At 45.1% G+C, this 19669-nt stretch overlaps 1 protein-coding gene across 3 annotated transcripts in view; it reads right to left on the reverse strand.

Annotated features, from left to right (window-relative positions):
- Positions 1–2105: 2105 nt before the first annotated feature.
- The window catches only part of inpp5jb (inositol polyphosphate-5-phosphatase Jb), a 108842-nt gene continuing 91278 nt past the window's right edge, over positions 2106–19669 (reverse strand). For 2 of the 3 annotated variants that reach the window (XM_072247628.1, XM_072247629.1), the window contains exons 9-13: positions 19164–19380; positions 17892–18029; positions 13184–13267; positions 10465–10569; positions 2106–5584 (exon numbers count right to left, since the gene is read on the reverse strand). In XM_072247628.1, coding sequence (XP_072103729.1) covers positions 4796–5584; positions 10465–10569; positions 13184–13267; positions 17892–18029; positions 19164–19380 — 1333 coding nt within the window. In that variant the 3' untranslated portion in view covers positions 2106–4795. The remainder of the gene's footprint in view (positions 5585–10464; positions 10570–13183; positions 13268–17891; positions 18030–19163; positions 19381–19669) is intronic. The other variant, XM_072247630.1, reaches the window with a different exon arrangement.

Raw genomic sequence — 19669 nt, forward strand, 5'->3', positions numbered from 1 at the left:
TCCGGCTGGCGCCTTGCTCATTTTCCATCTGGTTTGAGCGCCGAGCTAGCAAATTTAGCCTTGTAAAACAGACAAAACGCTAAAGAAACAGCAAGGTTGCCCTCTGATGTGCCAGAGTGACACTGGAGGATAGTCTGAGTCTTAGTGGTAGGAAAAGGATGCCTTGATAAATATTTTGTCTCGGGGTGCAAGTCTATAGCTCCCTGAGTGGGATTGAGTATAAAAATTGGTAAACAACTATGTAAAACTTTGGCCTCCTCTACTGTCATGGAGACCAAATCTAGGTTGGAGGAGTATCACCTCCAACCTGATGGCATGAACTTCATTTTCTCTAACTTCTGCCCCCTTTTCCCTTTCCAGTTACTCCCTCACCCCTTGTCTTCTCCTCACCTGCCCATCACTCCCATATTGTTCCCCTCCTCCTTCCCTGCTCCACTATCCTCTCCTATCAGATTCCTTCCTTTTCAGCCCTTTATCTCTCCCAGCTTCTTACTTTAACACTCCCCCCACCCACTTTCCCCCTCACCTGGTCTCACCTATCACCTGCCAGCACACACTGCTCCCCGTTCCCCCCACCTTCTTATTCTGTCTTCCACACATTTCCTTTCCAGTCCTGAGGAAAGGTCTCAGCACAAAACGTCAACAGCTTTTCACCCTCCACTGGTGCTGCCCGACTGGTTGAGTTCCTCCAGAACTTTGTGTCTGTTGCTCAAGATCCCCGTCATTTGCAGAATCTCTTGTGTTCAAAACTTTGAGGGCACATTTGGAATATTGCGTCCAGTTCTTGTTGCTGCATTACAGGATGATTTGGCAGCTTTACAGAGGGTGCAGAAGAGGCTCACTGGGATTTTAATTGGATTAGAAACTACTACTTAGAAGCTTAAGTTGGATGAACTTTGATTGTTTTATCTGAGATATTGGAGAGTTAGTGGCAACTTGATTGAAGTTTATAAAACTAGAAGAGGCAAAGACCGTAAGATACAGATCTGAATTAGGCCATTCGGCCCATCAAGTCTGCTCTGCCTTTTCATCACGGCTGATCCATTTCCCTCTCAATCCCAGTCTCCTGCCTTCTCCCCATAACCTTTCATATCCTGATTAATCAGGAACCTATCAACCTCCGCCCTAAATATACCCAAAGGCGTTGACTCCACTGCCACCTGGGGCAACAAATTCCAGACTCCGCACCCTCTGGCTGAAGAAATTGCTCCTCTCCATTCTAAATGGACATCCCTCTATTCTGAGGCTGTGCCCTCTGGTCCCAGACTCCTATAGGAAATATCCATTCAAGCCCTTTCAATATTTGACAAGGTTTCAATGAGATCCCAACGCTTTCTTCTAAATTCCAGTGAGTATGGGCACAGAGCCTTTAATTGCCGCTCATATGATAACCCTTTCATTCCCAGAATCATTCTCGTGAACCCTCTCCAATGTTATTACATCCTTTCTTAAATAAGGAGCCCAAAACTGCTCACAATATCTATCCTTAATCAGTCCATGTCTATCCAAAGACTCATATATACAGTCCCTTATAATACCTTCCAATAACTTTCCCGCTACTGATGTCAGGTCTATAATGTCCTGGTTTTCTTTTAGAACTTTTCTTAAACTGCAGAGCAACATTAGCTGTCCTCCAATCTTCCCTATACCTTAGCTGTTGCTGAGGATGATTTGAATATCTCTGCTAGGGCCCCTACAAACTTCTGCACTTGCTTCCCACAGGGTTGAAGGGAACATTTTATTAGCTGGGCTCACCCGTCTTGTAAGGACACTGTCCAGAAGAAGGCAATGGCAAACTACTTCTGTAGAAAAATTTGCCAAGCGACCACAATCACCCACATCATATGACACAGCACATAATGATAATGACCCATGATAATGAGATTGGTTGAAATTGGAAGCTTGGTTAGCACAGATACAAGACCAGAAGACTTAGGCACAGAATAAGGCCATTCACCTTATAGAGTTTGCTCTGCCATCCATTCAAATCCGACTGAATCATAGCGTCGCCAAAGATCCTCTGTTCTGTGCTGTACTGTTCCAAAAATGACTTGACTCCAACAGGACTTTGTCATGAACCTTTCAGAATATGCACAAAAATCTCTGTGAAGATTATACTCTAAACTTTATTGTTGAATCAGAATGAAAATGTTTACATCCACAGAGTACACCATGTTTCTCAGCTGCCTTCAGTCAATGGCAGAGGGGGAAGACTTGCACATAACGCGCCCACACAGGAATTCTAGCCAGCCACATCTCAAAATGTACAGGACGTAGGAAGCCTACAACAAAAGTGAATCCAGTAAATTTAATAAATTCTTCATATCCATAGTTCATTGTCATATGAAGCCTTCACAGTTTAAAAAACATACCTGTTATGTTCACTGCCTCGAGGTGCAGGGAACATTGGCCCTAATTAGTAATACTGTCAGAATGATTCTCCTAGTGACGCTAGACTTCACAATAAACTAGACAGAAAATGGTTACCGATTTCCACAAACCGAGGGTGGGGCAAAAATCACAGATGTAATGTTGTACACAGTATAATTGGGGCCCAGTAACAATGTCTTTCAACAATACTGAATAACAGTGAGCGATGGGTGAGAAAAGTCACTCACTTTTGCTGATTCCTCAAGAGTTTTCTACTGCTTGCTTTTCAGTTGTGTCCTAGAGCACAGAACAATGCATTCTTATACATAACAGGTGTACATCATTACAAAAGTTGAAGAATCCCTATCTTTACTGAGGAGTCCTGGTTCAATTGAAGAGTTCATGCTTTTCTTTTCTCAGAATTATGTCAATCAATTCTGACGATCTTCATCAACGAAGTCTGGTACGGCATCCAGTGCCTTGAACTGTACACCGACTACTGCCAACATGTTCACAAAAACAGCAGAGCAATAAATTATAATATTTTACACAAGGTTGATGTAGCAATATCCATTCTTTGAGGACTATTTTCTGTTTTTTCCTACATCAGTCAAGCCTAAGTACACATTTGCTATAGTTTTAATTCTCTCTTGGACGATCCTCCGTCGTCAATAGCCAGGAAAAGCAGAGGCCTGGCTCCTGAGTGTGATGAGGGGATGAGTGAGCGGACTGCTCCACACACTCATCTTAGCAGCCACCCACACGAGGGCCCAGGGAGATTGACAAGAGATCTTAATACAGACCAGCTTTGCTGGTGAATCTGGGGGAAACAAAAAAGAATTTATGGACAAATTGCATGTGCAAAGTGGAAAACTTGGAAGATGCAGTCCAAGTTTTATTTAAATCCTAATTTAGATTAGATTAGGTTTATCTGTCAGATGTACATCAAATCGTACAGTGAAATGTGTCGTTTCACTTCAGTGACCAACATAGTCGAATGATTTTGCTTGGGGCTGTCCGCAAGGGTTGCCACACTTCTGGCAAGCCCGCAGCTCACTAACCCTGATCTTAACTGTACGTCTCTGGAATGTTGGTGGGGGTAACCGGAGCAAACCCAAGCGGAAAAGGGGAGAACGTACAAACTTCTTACAGACAGCAGTGGGAATCAAACCCAGATTGGTGATCACTGCCTCTGTAAAGCAATTCACGCTGACCGCCGTGCCATCGTGCTGCCCCATTATTTATTTGGCAATTGTGAATTTGACAGGCTTACCAAATGGATTGAACATTTCAAATGGGGCGGGAGTGGTGGCTGATGGGCATTTAAATCCGCTGGGACAACCTGACTGCCAGAAAGTTGGCCACATCTTGGTGAGGTGGATTTCACTCAAGACTCTGAATAGCAAAGGCACATACCCAGACCCACAGGGGTCCATCACTAAAGATTGACAGTGGGAGCCGATGATATCATCTACACTTTAACTCCGATCCTACTGTAGTTAGAAAAGGTGTCAAAGACATCACTTTAACCCCAGTCTAGTTACAGAAGGTGCCACAATGTTTGTATCAATAAGATGCAAAGGGGCATCTGCTGGTTGAAAGGGACCACACAGTAGGAGCATCTTATCCAGAGAGAAAAGACCTCCCCCCACCCCCAAATGCATTCTTCCATGAAACATACAGTATTGTGCAATCATCTTATGCACATATACATTGTATATAGTCAGGGTGCCTAAGACATTTGAACAGTAAATTTATGTATTGCACTGCACTGCTTCTGAAAAAAAAACCATGATGTATGTGAGTGATGATAAACCTGATTCTGATCTGGGTCTCTGTTGTGGACTGAGAGTGGGAAGGGGGCAGGGAGAGGGGAATCGTGCTTGGGAAAAGGGGGAAGGGAAAGGGGAGGGAGCGGGAAGCACCAGAGACACATTCTGTCATGATCAATAAACCAATTGTTTGGAATCAAATGACCTTGCCTGGTGCCTCAGGACTGGGAGTGTCTACATCCATGCCACATCCCGCCCCTGGCATTCCTCTGCCAACTGTCCCACACCCCTCCCACGACACTCCAGCCTCACCATTCCCAACATCCTTTACTCTTGTCAGATTTACAAACTTGCTTTCTGCTCCAAGTTGACGAAAGTTTGTCCTGTGCAAAAGTCTTTGGCATGCCGAGCTACATACATGTGCCAAAGACTTTTGGATAGTATTGTACATACAGCAGGAAGGCAAGAACAGGCAAAAAGGAAACTAGGAGCAGGGCTCGCATTCCAATTACATTTCACAAATGGTTCCAGAGACTCAGGTGGGAGCTCAACTCCACAATAAAAATAAAGCTGATTGCTCTACACATCTTTAAACTATGAATAACAATTACAGTTTGTGCTTTGTTGAGCTGTCAAAGTGGAAAGGGAAACTTTTATTTCAGTGTTGCTTTTGGTGATGGGTATTGGAAAGGTCTCAGCTGCAGGTCCAGACCTGTACTGCTTTCTCCAAACGCCACGGTATGCTGGTTGTCAGCACCTCTCTCTGAAGTCTTTGCCGTGCTCCGGCCTTCACCAGCCTCTGGCCTGCCGTGAGTACTGGAGGCCCTAACGTTGGGACTTGGCGACCTGGAGTGAAGGCTCTTGCTGCTCGAGGAATGACCTGCCTCGCCTCGCCTCGCACCTACCGCTCCGGTCCCAGAAGGTGTCTGGGGGAGTTTCGGAGACAGGCGGGGATGCTGAGCACTGTCGCTGTCGTGCGGATGCAGAACCTGGCTGGCAGGCCTCCCAGTGCGGCTGGCAGCCGCATCAGTAGCAGTCTGACCTTTCCCATGAGCTGCTGAGTGTTTCAACGCAGCTGGGCCTGTTGGTGAGGGCACGTCACCAAGGGCAGCTTCAGGATTCAGGCCATTCCCCGTGGCGGCTCTGGCTCCCGGCTCCTTGAGATGCCTGGCTTTCGACGCCTGGTCCCCCCGTGGTGAAGGACTGCGGCTTTTGCTCTTGGACTTGGAGCCCACTCGGAGGTTGAGGCCTTGCAGGCTCCTGGCTATTGGGATGACCGGGCTCTTGCTGCGGCTCCTGCTCCTCCCCTTCTTCATTTTGCCCGGACTAGGGCTGCGGGATTTAGGGCGGATCAACTTCAAGGTGCTCATCTCCTCCCCGTCGGAGCTGGAGTCAGAGGTGTCGGACTTGCTGGAACTAGAACTCGAGGAGGGCAGAATTATCTGTGGGGGGATGGAAGAGAGAGAGAGAGAAATGAAATCTGATTTTGAACTTCACGCAAACCTTGCACAACCTCTTTCTACACATGGCCCCTGATACCTGAGCAAAGTCTGATTGCTCGTCTGACTCTCTGCTGCAACCATTTGGGAATAATTCATAAAAAGATCACGGTGTCACATACACCATTGGACACTGGTCTGCAGAATGAACCTCTCCCCTTCTCCACGCCCCTCAAAAAAAAATTTAGGATAAGGTAAAAAACATGCTTTATCTTATGCCCGATGGTTTCAAATGCTAAAATATAATTTTACTACCGACGTCTGTGCAACAAAGAGTGAATAGACCTAATTCTAGTTTCCTTGTAGTCCCAAGCAAGAACTCTTGTGTAATTTTATCTTCTAGATGCAGGGACGTCTGGAACCTCTGATCATACAGAACCAGGGGTTAGACTCAGAATAAATGGTTGGCCATTCAGGATGGCGATGAGAAGAGATTTCATCGCCCTCAGAATGCCAAGTCTTTGGAATTTTCTAGTGAAGAGAGCTGTGTCGACCCAGCTGCTGTGTATCTTCCTGACAGAATTAGCCTAAATTTTGGGCTTATTAATTAAGGCACATGGGGCTTGTGCAGAAAGTGGAGCTGAGATAAGAGATCACCTACAATCTTGCTGAAAAGATCCCTTTGAAAACTCCTGCCTCTATTTCTGTGTGTCCTTATGTTAGAAGTTGTGAGTTCAAAGCTCACTCCAGGCACTAGTTTGACGCTGATAATCCAGCGGGGAGTGTTCAATTCTTACAGATGAGACATTGCACTAAGATCTTGCCTACCCTCTCGGGCGGAGGGAAAATATCCTTTGCAATATTCAAGTAATATTCTCCTGATCATATAAGACCAACACCTAAGAAAAAGTTGTCTGAATCCCTGTGACATTACTGGTCATGAGACCTCACTGGGACAGACTTGGGCTGCTGCATTTTAAAACACAGACCAATAAAACCAGGAATGGGCCCTTTATTCTGAACCAAATAAACTAGTAATTAAATGCCTAACTAAACAAATCCCTTCTGCCTAGTCCAGGGGTTCCCAAACTTTTTTTATGCCATAGGTTGGCATATGGCCCGCAGGGTGGGAACCCTTAGCCTAAACAATCTCCATATACCTCCATTCTCTGCACATTCATCTGCATATCTAAGAGCCTTTTAAACATCTCTGTTGTAGTTACCTCCACAACCACCCCTGGTACCCACCACTCGAAGTGCCCTACACATCTCCCTTGAACTTGTTCCTTCTATTTTAAATGCATACCATCTAGTATTAGGCATTTTGACCCTAGGGAAAATATACTTGCTGTCTACCCTATCTCATATTTCTTCAGTGGTTTGAACGGGGCACGACTGCGCAAGCGCGTGGAGGTCAGCCAATAAGAACAGCGGGAAGAGTTTAAAAAGACAGATGTATACAGTGAGGGTCGGAGGAGCGGGCATCAGAGTAGAGGGAGACAGAGGAGGAAGGCTTTGGCTCAATGGGGCTCCGGCGATAAAGGGTCGAGGCGAGGTAGGAATATGTGTAGAATACAGACAGAAAGTATGTGTGTGAGGCTCAGTGTCAGATGTGGGAGGTCCTGGAGACTCCCAGCCTCCCAGACGAACATGCATTGAGCTGCAGCTCCTAAGGGACCAGATTAATGAACTGGAGTTGCAGCTCGATGACCTTCGTCTGGTCAGGGAGAGTGAGGAGGTGATAGAGAGAAGCTATAGGCAGGTAGTCATACCGGGGCCTCAGGAGACAGTTAATTGGGTAACAGTCAAGAGAAGGAAGGGCAGGAGTCAGATACTAGAGAGCACCCCAGTAGCTGTACCCCTTGACGATAAGTACTCCTGCTTGAGTACTGTTGGAGTGGACGACCTACCTGGGGGAAGCAACAGTGGTCGCACCTCTAGCACGGAGTCTGACTCTGTGGCTCAGAAGGGTAGGGAAAGGAAGAGGATGGCAGCAGTGATAGGGGACTCTATAGTTAGAGGGTCAGACAGGCGATTCTGTGGACACAGGAAAGACCCAGGCCCGGGATGTTTCTGATCGTGTCCACGATATCCTGAAGTGGGAAGGAGAACAGCCAGAGGTCGTGGTACGTATTGGTACCAATGACATAGGTAGGAAAAGGGAGGTCCTGAAATCAGACTACAGGGAGTTAGGAAAGAAGTTGAGAAGTAGGACCACAAGGTTAATCATCTCAGGATTATCCCATGCCACGTGACAGTGAGTATAGGAATAGAACGAGGTGGAGGACAAATGCGTGGCTGAGGGATTGGAGCAGGGGGCAGGGAATCAGATTTCTGGATCATTGGGACCTCTTTTGGGGCAGGCGTGACCTGTACAAAAAGGACGGGTTGCACTTGAATCTGAGAGGGACCAATATCCTGGCAGGGAAGTTAACTAAGGCTATAGGGGAAGAGTTTAAACTAGCATTGCTGGGGGGTGGGAACCGAACTGAAGTGACGGAGGAAAGGGAGGTTGACTCACAAATGGAGGAAGCTTGGAGACAGTGCGAAAGGGAGGATAGGCAGGTGATAAGAGAAGGGACGTGCTCAGACCAGTGTGGAGGGCTGTCAGAGGTTACAGCAGGACATTGATAGGATGCAAAACTGGGCAGAGAAGTGACAGTGGAGTTCAACCCAGGTAAGGGTGGGGTGGTTCATTTTGGTAGGTCAAATATGATGGCAGAATATAGTATTAATGGTAAGACTCTTGGCAGTGTGAAGGATCAGAGGGATCTTGGGATCCGAGTCCACAGGACACTCAAAGCTGCTGCGCAGGTTGACTCTGTGGTTAAGAAAGCATACGGTGCATTGGCCTTCAGTAACCGTGGGATTGAGTTTAAGAGCTGAGAGGTAATGTTGCAGCTACATAAGACCCTGGTCAGACCCCTCTTGGAGTACTGTGCTCAGTTCTGGTCACCTTACTACAGGAAGGACGTGGAAACCATAGACAGGGTGCAGAGGAGATTTACAAGGATGTTGCCTGGATTGGGGAGCATGCCTTATGAGAATAGGTTGAGTGAACTCGGCCTTTTCTCCTTGGAGCAATGAAGGATGACAAGTGACCTGATAGAGGTGTACAAAGTGATGAGAGGCATTGATCGTGTGGATAGTCAGAGGATTTTTCCCAGGGCTGGAATGGCCAGCACGCGAGGGCACAGTTTTAAGGTGCTTGTAAGTAGGTACAGAGGAGATGTCAGGAGTAAGTTTTTTTTTTTTACACAGAGAGTGGTGAGTGCGTGGAATGAGCTGCCAGCGGTGGTAGTGGAGGTGGATACGATAGGGTCTTTTAAGAGACTCCTGGATGGCTACATGGAGCTCAGAAAAATAGAGGGCTATGGGTAAGCCTAGGTAGTTCTAAGGTAAGGACATGTTCGGCACAGCTTTGTGGGCCGAAGGGCCTGTATTGTGCTGTAGGTTTTCTATGTTTCTATAATCTTATAAAGTTCTTTAACATCTCCTCTCAGTATCTGGCACTTCAGAAAGAACAACTAGAGTTCGTCCAACCTCTCCTTATAGCAGGGTGCTGGGGTGGAGATATATCTCTACCAAAGGAGGTGTAGGGTGCTCCTTTCTTCTGCTAGCCTGCAGGTCACCCTTGGGCAAGATGTAGAACCACCCGCCCCCCGATCAGCATCATGTGAAGCCATGGGAGGAGTTGGTGGATGGTCGTATGAGCAACTGGTTCACATCACAATTTCTGATTATGCGGCCACCGACACCAGCAGACAATCGCTGAAAAGTATTGATAATGGCTGGGGTCACCTGTCTTGTAAAGACACTGCCCAGAAGAAGACAATGGCAAACCAATACTGTGGGAAAATTTGCCAATAAGAATCACAGTCATGGAAAGACCATCACTGCCCACGTCATATGACACGGCACATAACGAACAAATGAACAAACTTCTAACCCAGGCAGCATCCTGGCAAACTTCCTTTGCACCCTCACCAAAGTCTCCACATCCTTTCCTTAACATGGTGTCCAGATTCGAATGCATTACTCCAGATGCAGCCCAATAAGAGTTTTATAAAAATACAAAATAACTTCTTGACTTTTGAACTCAACAAACATCTGTATTCGGTAAGCACCCTGAAAAATCTAATAATATTTCTTTGTAACATTCAGGAAAGGACAATGCTCCCAATGTTTCTGCAACCTCTGAATATCTGGACAAATAGAACTGGCAAACATTGAGTGCAAGGCAGTCAGACCCTCCTCTATAATGATGAACTCACTATATATTTTCGTAGACTCAGGGCAGAGCCCCTGCTTGGACCTGTTACTCATTTGACTTGCTAAATTCCTCCAGCAGAGTGAGAGAGTGTGACTGTGAGTGTGTGTTGCTCAAGAATGGTGAAGGATTTCTGATGGCCACAGTGGAAGAAAGGATCAGAACTTTCAGCAGAGGGAGAAAATTCAGTTTTGCAAACAAGATTTCTTTACAACTACATGTGACTGTGGGCTTACAAAGCTAGCAGGAGTGTCGTCGGCTTATTTTCAGCAATGAGTCTGGTTATTTGCCACCTGCCGCTACGGGCTTGGAGGATCAAGGAAGGATTTGCACAGCAGAGCTAGAGAAGAGTCACCAAGCACAAGTCTAACTCCTGCTTGTTTCACTGCAGCGGAGCAAGCGCTTTGTCGCCAAGCCGTCAACTCGATTGCTGCTGGATAGAAGCCTGCCATGACAGCATCCCCCGGATGCACAAACCTGGACACTGGTGCATTTGCCTACACGCACTGTGACGCTCATTTGTGAAATGCGTTCTTGCACACGGTAACACAAGCACATGCAGCAGGGAGAAGTGGTGCAAATCAGGGGCAGATCTTGGACTGGGTGTTCTGACCTGGAATGGCTCGGTTACTCCCACAATGCTGTTGAAATTGTTGCTGTAGTAACACAGGATGTACTCCCCGGTGCCCTTTGGCACGGAATCCTCACTGAACATGACCTGCAGAGACATGGAAGAAATTCCGCAACAGTAATAGCATGGAACTTAACACCCTTTGGTTTGCTGATTCTTATAAGCGTAGAGTATTTTCTAAGTGGAGAGAGAATTCAAAAATCTGAGGTGCAAAGGGACTTGGGAGTCCTCGTGCAGACTCTAATTTGCAGGATGACTCAGTGGTGAGGAAGGCAAATGGGATGTCAGCATTCATTTCAGGAGGACTAGAATATAAAAGTAAGGATGTAATATTGAGGCTTTATAAAGCTCTGGAGAGGGTTGGAGTATTCTGAACAGTTTTGGGCTTCTTATCTAAGAGGATGTGCTGACACTGGAGAGGGTTCAAAGGAGGTTGATAAACTTGTCATACTAGAAGCATTTGTTTGCTCTGGGATTCAGAAAAAATGGGTGACCTCATCAAAACCTATGGAAAGGTGAAAGGCCTCAATAGAGTGGATGTGAAGAGGATGTTTCCTATGGTGAGGGAGTCCAAGACCAGAAGACACAGTCTCAGAATAGAGGAACATTCATTTACAACGGAGACAAGGAGGAATTTCTTTACCAGAGATTGGCGAATCTGTGGAATTCATTGCAATGCGGAGCTGTGGAGACCAAGTCATTTGGTATGTTTAAGGCAGAGATTGATAGGTTTTTGCTTGGACTGGGCATAAAGGGTTACAGGGAGAAGGCAGGAGACTGAGGCTTAGAGGGAAATGGATCAGTCAGGATGAAATGGCAGAGCAGACTCGATGGGCCAAATGGCCTAATTCTGCTCCTACATCTTACAGTCTTATGGTCTTAAGTGTCACTGTCTATTTGGGCAAGATTAAGCACGCATGTGTCAGCATTCTGTAGAGGCCTTTACAGAATAAAACCAAAAACCACAAAAACTAAAGTCGTTAGACAGTGCGATTTCCATTCCTTGAAGCCCAGAGTAATCTGTGACTGGCATTGAATATGCATCTTAATCAATCAAAATGCTTGATAATGAATTCCTAAATCCAGACCTAGTTTAAAGGGAGAGGAACCTCACTTTGACTTTGAATCAAACACTGCACTCCTCGAAGGCTAGTGATGGCCTATTGCAGCAAGGAAGGGCATCCATGAAAAAGATCAATTGCTGGTCTCTGTTGCCAGGTAACAGAGAGAGAACCTCAGCTGCGATTCTTGCTCCTGATCAGTGAACTCCCACCATGTCACTGAGGGCACTGCCAAACTCACAGCGTGTGAGCCAGCGCCTTCCTGCGTGGAGGGCCAAGATGAATACCAATGCTCTGCAGGGACAGCTTCTCTATTTTGTTGCCGCCATTGCGTTGCTATGGCAGTGAAGTCAGGTAAGGGGTACGTGGACATTGGTGTAGCAAGATGGTTGGGTTGAGCTGTTCTCCGATCTTGGCAACCCATTTGCAAACGTTCCGTCACCATACGAGGAGACATCATCAGTGCGCTGTTCATTTGTGGCACGTCTTCCGAATGCGTGGCCTTCACATACTTCTCAATCAGCTAATTGGTTGTCATTACAGAAACTCAATTGTGACGTAGGGAGGGGGTATCGTCGCTGATTAGATGTGTGGCGAACTCTGTGCGTTGACTGGAATCTTGCCCGCCTTGGCTTATAAATGGTTCATAGTCTCTTCCTTGCCTCTACCCATGAAGATCGAGAGGGGCACAAATTCGACTGGTGAGAGTCATGGCGCAAGCAAACACGCGGCATACAAGAGAATTCCTAGGAGCGTGGTTTTCCGCAAACAATTCTATAAACAGACATGTAGACCTCAATCCCATTTATAAGCCAATGGGGGCAAATTCCAGACAACGTACAGAGTTCGCCACACAGCCAATCAGCAAGGAGACACCCTCCCTATATCACAATTGAGTTTCCGCAATGCTGACCAGTCAGCTGATGAGTATATAAAGGCCAAGCATTCACAAGTGAGCTGTGCACTGATGATGTTGCCTCGTAACGTTTGCAAAGATCAGAGAACAGCTCAACCCAACCGTCAACCTCCTGAGCTACACATTTTCCGAGTTATTCTCAACATATGTAAGATGCAAATGTTAATAAATTAGTGAACTAATTAATCCTTGCTTATATAGACAAGAGCTACGCAAATATATTTTGATCCCCATCAAGGTACTGCTCAGTTTAGATATGGATTCCAATTTGTCCCAAAAAAAACCAAGAAGAGCAGCCTTAGATTATCAATCGATATAGCCAATTCAATAGCAAATGATGGCAATTTTGTGCAGGTAACATCTCACCCATTGAAACTGGTGTGAGATCGAGCAAGCTTGGTTTGGTTTGTATCCTTACAGTCAGCAGAGAGAGAGGAGACTTGCATCTAAACACAGAAACACACAGAGTTTAAGACTTGGGAAGAACATAGTTAAAAGACAAGGCATGTCAAGGTTTACTCTGAAGTGGTCATGATCACATGCACCCGTCCCTGGTCCTAGTTTCTTGTATCACACATTTTATTTTAATCCAATATCTTTTGGAGAGCTGTTAATGTTTTTGTCTCAACCACTAACCATTGCTCAGACAATCAAACTTTGATCTGTGACGAAAGCACCTCACCACTCAGTTTCCCAGGGGAACGGCTTACTGGGTAATATTTACCTGATAACATTGTTTGTCTGAATCAACTTCATCGTGCTTTGCCCAGACGTATGTTATGTAATCTTTGTGATGCTTAAAGCCAACCTGTGAACATGAATAGGAAAAAAAAGCAAAAGAGATCTGTTGTTTAAACCCATTAATCTCTCTATTCCCTCTACTAGTGACCAAACCAAGAGCCATATTGAATCTAGACAAGGAAAATCCTCGAACCACCACCCAAGTGGTAGCAACTCAAGTTTATTGTCAGTTAACTATGAACATGTCTACAACATATATATCCGTATAATATATGTAGAAGCAAGACAACATTTCTCCAAACCAGGGTGTAAAGCATAGTAATGCACAACACATATTACACCTGATAACTTATGAAGGTAAGGATAAAATCTAGAGATGAATCACACAGAAATAACAAACTATAAATAAAAAGGCATCTGTTAGTCTTGCGAGACCATGGATCTGCGCCTGGAAAGTCTTCACTCTCCAGGGCGCAGGCCTGGGCAAGGTTGTACGGAAGACTGGCAGCTGCCCATGCTGCAAGTCTCCCCTCTCCACAACACCAGTGTTGTCCAAGGGAAGGGCATTAGGACCCATACAGCTTGGCACCAGTGTCGTCGCAGAGCAATGTGTGATTAAGTGCCTTGCTCAAGGACACAACACGTTGCCTCAGCTGGGGCTCAAACTCACGACCTTCAGGTCACTAGTCCAATGCCTTAACCACTTGGCCACGTGCCCACTGAACAAACTAAAACGCATAAATTAAATATTGTAAGGTACGGAACAGATTAACCAGTGATACTTTGAAAGTGATGCGGCAGGGAGTGCAGAAGCCAAATGGCCTGAGGGGAAAAAACAGTCTCCCATCCTGACCGTTCTTGTTTTTATGCCACTGATGGTAGGAAGTCAAAGAGGATGCTGGATGGATGGGTGGGACCCTTAATAGTACTAAGGGTCCTGTGTATACAATGCTTCTGATAGATGTCTCTAATGGATGGTAGAGAGACCCCTATTTCAGAATCCAATCACTGAAACAAGAATTTCATTGGAAGTTTCTCCGGACGCACAAACGTTCACCACCAGACATTCAAAGCCCTTCTTTATTTTTATTATTTTATTGAGACACAGCACAGAATAGGCCCCTCGAGCCGCGCTGCTGAACAACCAGCCTAATCACAGGACAACTAACTTATCAACCGGCACATCTTTGAAACCAGAGCACCCGGACGAAACCCACGTGGTCACGGGGGAGAACGTACACACTCCTTACAGGCAGCGGCGGGAATTGAACCTGTTACACCTGCACTGTAAAGCGCTGTGCTAACCACTACGCTACCATGCCGCGACAAGTTCAAAGTAAATTTATTATCAAAGTGCATATAAGAGTACTGTGCAAAAGTCTTAGGCACCATAGCAATGTATATGTGCCCTTTTTAGCACAGTCCTGTGGGTCACCTTGATATTCATTTTCCTCCAGGCATTCACAGTAGAATGGAGAAATACGATAGAATACGTGAAAAACTACACAGGCTGACAATGTGCAAAAGAAGACAAAACTGTAAATAGAGATATAGATAGATAGATTAAACAAACAAACAAAAAAGGCTCAGAACATGAGTTGTAGAGTCCTTGAAAGTGATCCCACAGGTTGTGGAGTCAGTTCACAGTTGAGTTGAGTGGATTGGCTGATAGAATTCAGACAGTTTGGTGACAGGATTCCATGGAGTGGGAGGACAAAACCTTGTTATTTTTCCACCACTCCAAAGTAACATTTGATCACACATTCACCTCAAGGCTAAAGGATACCAATTCCATCTACAGACCTTCCAAAGGCGCCCTTAAAATAAGCTTAAGAAGCCTGTATCTCTATACAAAGTTCAAAGTAAATTTATTTTCAAAGAACGTATAGGTCACTATATACAACCTTGAGATTCATTTTCTTGAGGGCATACTCAATAAATCCACAATAGAATAATAACCTTAACAGAATCAGTAAAAGACTGCATCAACTTGGCCATTCAACCAGAGTGCACAAGACAACAAATTACAAATACAAAAAGAAGAACTAATAATAATAAATAAATACGCCATAAATCGTGAGAACATGAGATAAAGAGTCCTTGAAAATGAATCCATTGGTTGTGGAACTGGTGAAAACAAAAGATCTCACAGCAGGGAAGTTCACCATTCCTAAATAAAAACACATGGTCTTTGTGGGATTTTGTGTGGAAATGGGTGTAGTATTATACTTGTGACTATCCTTGAAGCACTTCATTGGTTGAAAATTTTGGGACATTTCCACATCAGGAAATGAATGTTGTTTCCATCACTCTCCTTGACTGACCACTTTCGTCTCACAGACTGATGTTGACGATGAAGATGGGAATCCTTCGGCGCCCTACCACGGCAGACAAGCCCGCTCCCAATGCGCGCTGAATTGTGCTCAGCTACAGCACAACATGCAAAACCTTTGAGGTTGATCAGGGAGACTCTCAAAAGTTTTCTTGGGTTGTCAGGGCAAAGAGCTTGTCACCAACAGATACACCAACTTACAAGAGCTACAAAAAAAAAGAGGACCAATAGCAAATAAATTGTATAATACGTGTATCTTACTGTCATTCTTGAATAAGACTGTAAGGCCATTATATCAGACAATTCCACCTGTTACATTTCTTTTTGCTGTCTCTAATAATAGTTTCATTAAGGATCCCACCTATCCATCCAGCACCCCTTTTGACTTTTCTACCATCAGAATGGAGACTCTGATGCACAAAGACCAGAACAGTCAGGGTGGGAAACAGCTTCTTCCCTCAGGCCATTAGGCTTCTGAACTCCCTGCATTTGAAGTGTCACCGGTTAATCTGTTCCGTACCTTACAAATATTTAATTTATGCACTTTAGTTTTATTTCTGCATGATTCACCTGTAGATTTTATCCTTACCTTAAGTTATTGTGTAATACTGTGCTTTACATTCTGGTTCGGAGAAACATTGCCTCCTTTCTATTTACCCTATATGGTTAAATGCGTTATATGCACACATATAGTTAAATGACAATAAACTGGACTTGAGACTTGAGATACTATTACATTGCAAAATCAGTATTTGTTTTGAATTGAAAAGTCAAGGTTATCCCCAACTGCTTCCAATTGTTGGTCTCACATGGAATAGTTGCCCATGACAGAGTTGTGTTCAGGTTACTAGATGTTAGATTTATGGGGCGGAAGCCAGTCAAAACTTCGAATATCGCTTTGGGGTTCGGATGGGAATAATACCATTGAAGACTCAAGATGTCGGCTGAGTTCAAACTGTCAGTAATCGCGCTGGCCCTTCTGAGCAGAATTTTGAGTCTGCAGAACAGAAGCCAAGGTTCTGTCGCCCACATGGGCTCCATCTGCTTTTCCATGCAAGAAAGACAGACAGGATTTTGCTTGTGTAGTATCTTTCATGTCCTTCATGGGATGTCCAGGAGCATGTTAGATCTGGTCCTTAAAACACAGCTGTGAGGTCAGAAATGGGGCAGCTTGTGCTCTTGTTGAAACAAAAGACGGCACTTCCAACACAATATTCTCAAATTTCAATCAAGATTTCTGAACTTGCGGAGAGGAGAAAGAGCACCACCATCTGACCACAAGTCTTCCACTGTGTGCTCTCCCTACGTCAGATCTGCCTGTCTTTGATCACTCTCCAGTCCTTGCAAATTCAGCTCAATTGCTATTGAGTTTGATTGCAGGGAGGGAAGCTGCATTATATCCTAGTGAAATTAGTTATATCGAGTTTCTTCAAAGATTGCTCAGACATGACTCTGCACTCTGAGGGGATTGTAACAATTCCGTTTGCTAAAACGCTCGGTTCATTCGAAGAAACTGTGCAGAGGGAAGGGGATATGGGTTGTTGGTGAAATCTCAATTGAAAGCTGAGGCTTATTCCCAGTCACTGATAACACTTCCGCTTGCAATTTTTGTTTCATATTTCCTCAGCAAGTGAAGAGAGAAGAGCTCTTCCATCTGTCCCATTTACTTAACTTATAACTGTTGATTTTTCTTTTATCACTAAATTTAAGTATTATAGGATTACCAGAACCCAGAGGAACATGTGATCTTATAAAATGGTGGCAGCTTTCACTTATTTTCTCAGTTATTCCTGCCCTCAAGGGCTTGTCCAGACACACACATAACACCCACTACTACTTCATTTGTAGTGCTTCTACCATAAACAGGACACCCGTGAGAGAAGGGCAAAGATATATGCAGTGTTCTGACAGAATCATTCTCTTCTTCATCCTCAATAAATCTAAGTCAAATGCATGAGAATGTTGGCATCGATCATGTCAACAGGTTGTTGAATTTACGCTTAGGAGAGTGGGGCTGGAGGAGGCAGCAGTGCTTTGAATCTCAGCACTGAGCAGCTTTACTTGGCCAGCTGGGAGTCAAACTGCGTCCCACATGCCACTGGAGTTGAACAAAGGGCAGAATGGAGAACGAGGTTAGAATTCGGACAGCTGAGACAACAATAATTAATCTGGGCTAGTTCACTGCTCCTGTACAAGATCCTGGATTCTGGAAATGTGAGGCAGGAGTGTAAAATACTATCAGCTTTGCCGTGTTACTCTGCTCCCTCACACACCTCTTAAACCCCAAGGATGCAGGTCTGAACATCTTACAGAGAGCAGCCTGGCACTGAGCTTCAATTTCTGACTGTGAAGGGCTGACCTTGTACAAGCCAAGCCAGTCCCACGAACTCTTGGCGAAGGAGTCTGCCATCCTGTAGCGGACCACCGCATCCGAGGCCTTGTTCCATTCATCCTCCACCTGCAGCTGAATCAACGGAGCCTGAAGTTTCTGGGCAAACTGCAGATAGGAAAAACAGACAGAAATTGGAGCTCTGAGTACTCAGGGTGCAGGCTAACCGTGATCAGCTCCATGAGTAGATTAATTAGTGAAAAATTAGATTAGGATAGACTAATTGTCATTTACATCAGGGAGCAATTAAATTCCTTGTTTGCTTGAAGCTCAAAAAGTAAACAGTATACATGGTCATAATAGAAACAACAGTGATGAGTCCAAAACTGAAGCACAAAGTCTAGTATAATTTGAAACAGTGTAAAAAGTGACAATAGGATAATTGCTGAGAGAGGGAGAGTTAAACCTAATTCAATATTTCCAGGTGATAATCAATTCTGGTCCCCTTATATTAAATGCAAGACAGAAGTACACCCAGCGTTCACTTTATCAGGTACATGAGTGGAACCCGGTGTGGTTTTCTGTTGCTGTGGCCTATCAACTTCACGGTTTGATGTGTTGTGTGTTCAGAGATGTTCTTCTGCCCACCCCACTGTTGTAACGTGTGGTTATTTGAGTTACTGTCGCTCTCCTGTCAACTTGAACCAATCTGGCCATTCTCCTCTGACCTCTTATTAACAAGGCATTTTGTCTACGGAACTGCCACTCTCTGGGTGTTTTTTTTTTGGTTTTACACACCATTCTCTGTAAGCTCTAGAGCAAGGGTTCCCAACCTCTTTTATGCCACGGACCCCTACCATTAACCGAGCGGTCCACGGACCCCAGGTCGCAAACCCTTGCTCTAGAAACTGTTATGTGTGAAAATCCCAGGAGATCAGCAGCATCAAGCACCAGCAATCATTCCACGGTCAAAGTCACTGAGATCACACTTCTCCCCCATTCCGATGTTTGGTCTGGACCTCTTGACCATGCCTGCATGCTTTTATGCATTGAGCTGCTGCCGCATGATTGGCTGATGAGATATTTGCATTGACGAGCAGGTGTACAGGTCTACCTAACAAAGTAGCCACTGTGTGTGTAGGAAACAGAAACTCTTCTGAGCAAGACCACTACACATCTGAAATTTCAATGGAACTAACATCCCTTCTATATATCAGCTCAACGGCAGATGAAGATCTTGTGTCCCTATTCCAGTCCTCTCCTCCACACTGTTCCAAGGTTTGTTTCTCAGTAATGACCCACCTTCAAGCAGAAAATGGCAGTAACAGGTTTGTGGTCGCTGATGAGGTACTCCATGTGACTACGGTAGGCATGCTGTAACACCTCAATGTGGCTGCTTTTGCTGGCTGGAGAGTTATTCCTCGCCAATAACGGGGAATTCTGCAATGAGTCGTAGCAGTCAGACACTTTCACCCTCCAGAGAATCCGATCTGTCCAGGCAGGCTTGCGCTTCTTAGAACTAGGAAACATCAGAAAATTACAACAGTAAAATGAAAGCATACTGCGGCCATGGTGATGCTGTGCACGAAGCCAGGCCTCTCCAGAGACAGACAACAGTCAAGAAATTTGGTATGGATTTGTGTTGCATAATATCTTCCAAGGTAAAGATAGAGAGGGAAAACATCCCTCACCCTCCAGTCTTCTTCCATTCCCCACTCTGGCCTTATACCTTTCCTCAGCTGCCCATCACATCCCCCAGGTCCCCTTCTCTTATCAGATTCCTTCATCTCCAGCCCTTTACCTTTCCA

This window comes from Mobula birostris, chromosome 31 (genome assembly GCF_030028105.1).
Source record: "Mobula birostris isolate sMobBir1 chromosome 31, sMobBir1.hap1, whole genome shotgun sequence".
Lineage (NCBI taxonomy): Eukaryota > Metazoa > Chordata > Chondrichthyes > Myliobatiformes > Myliobatidae > Mobula > Mobula birostris.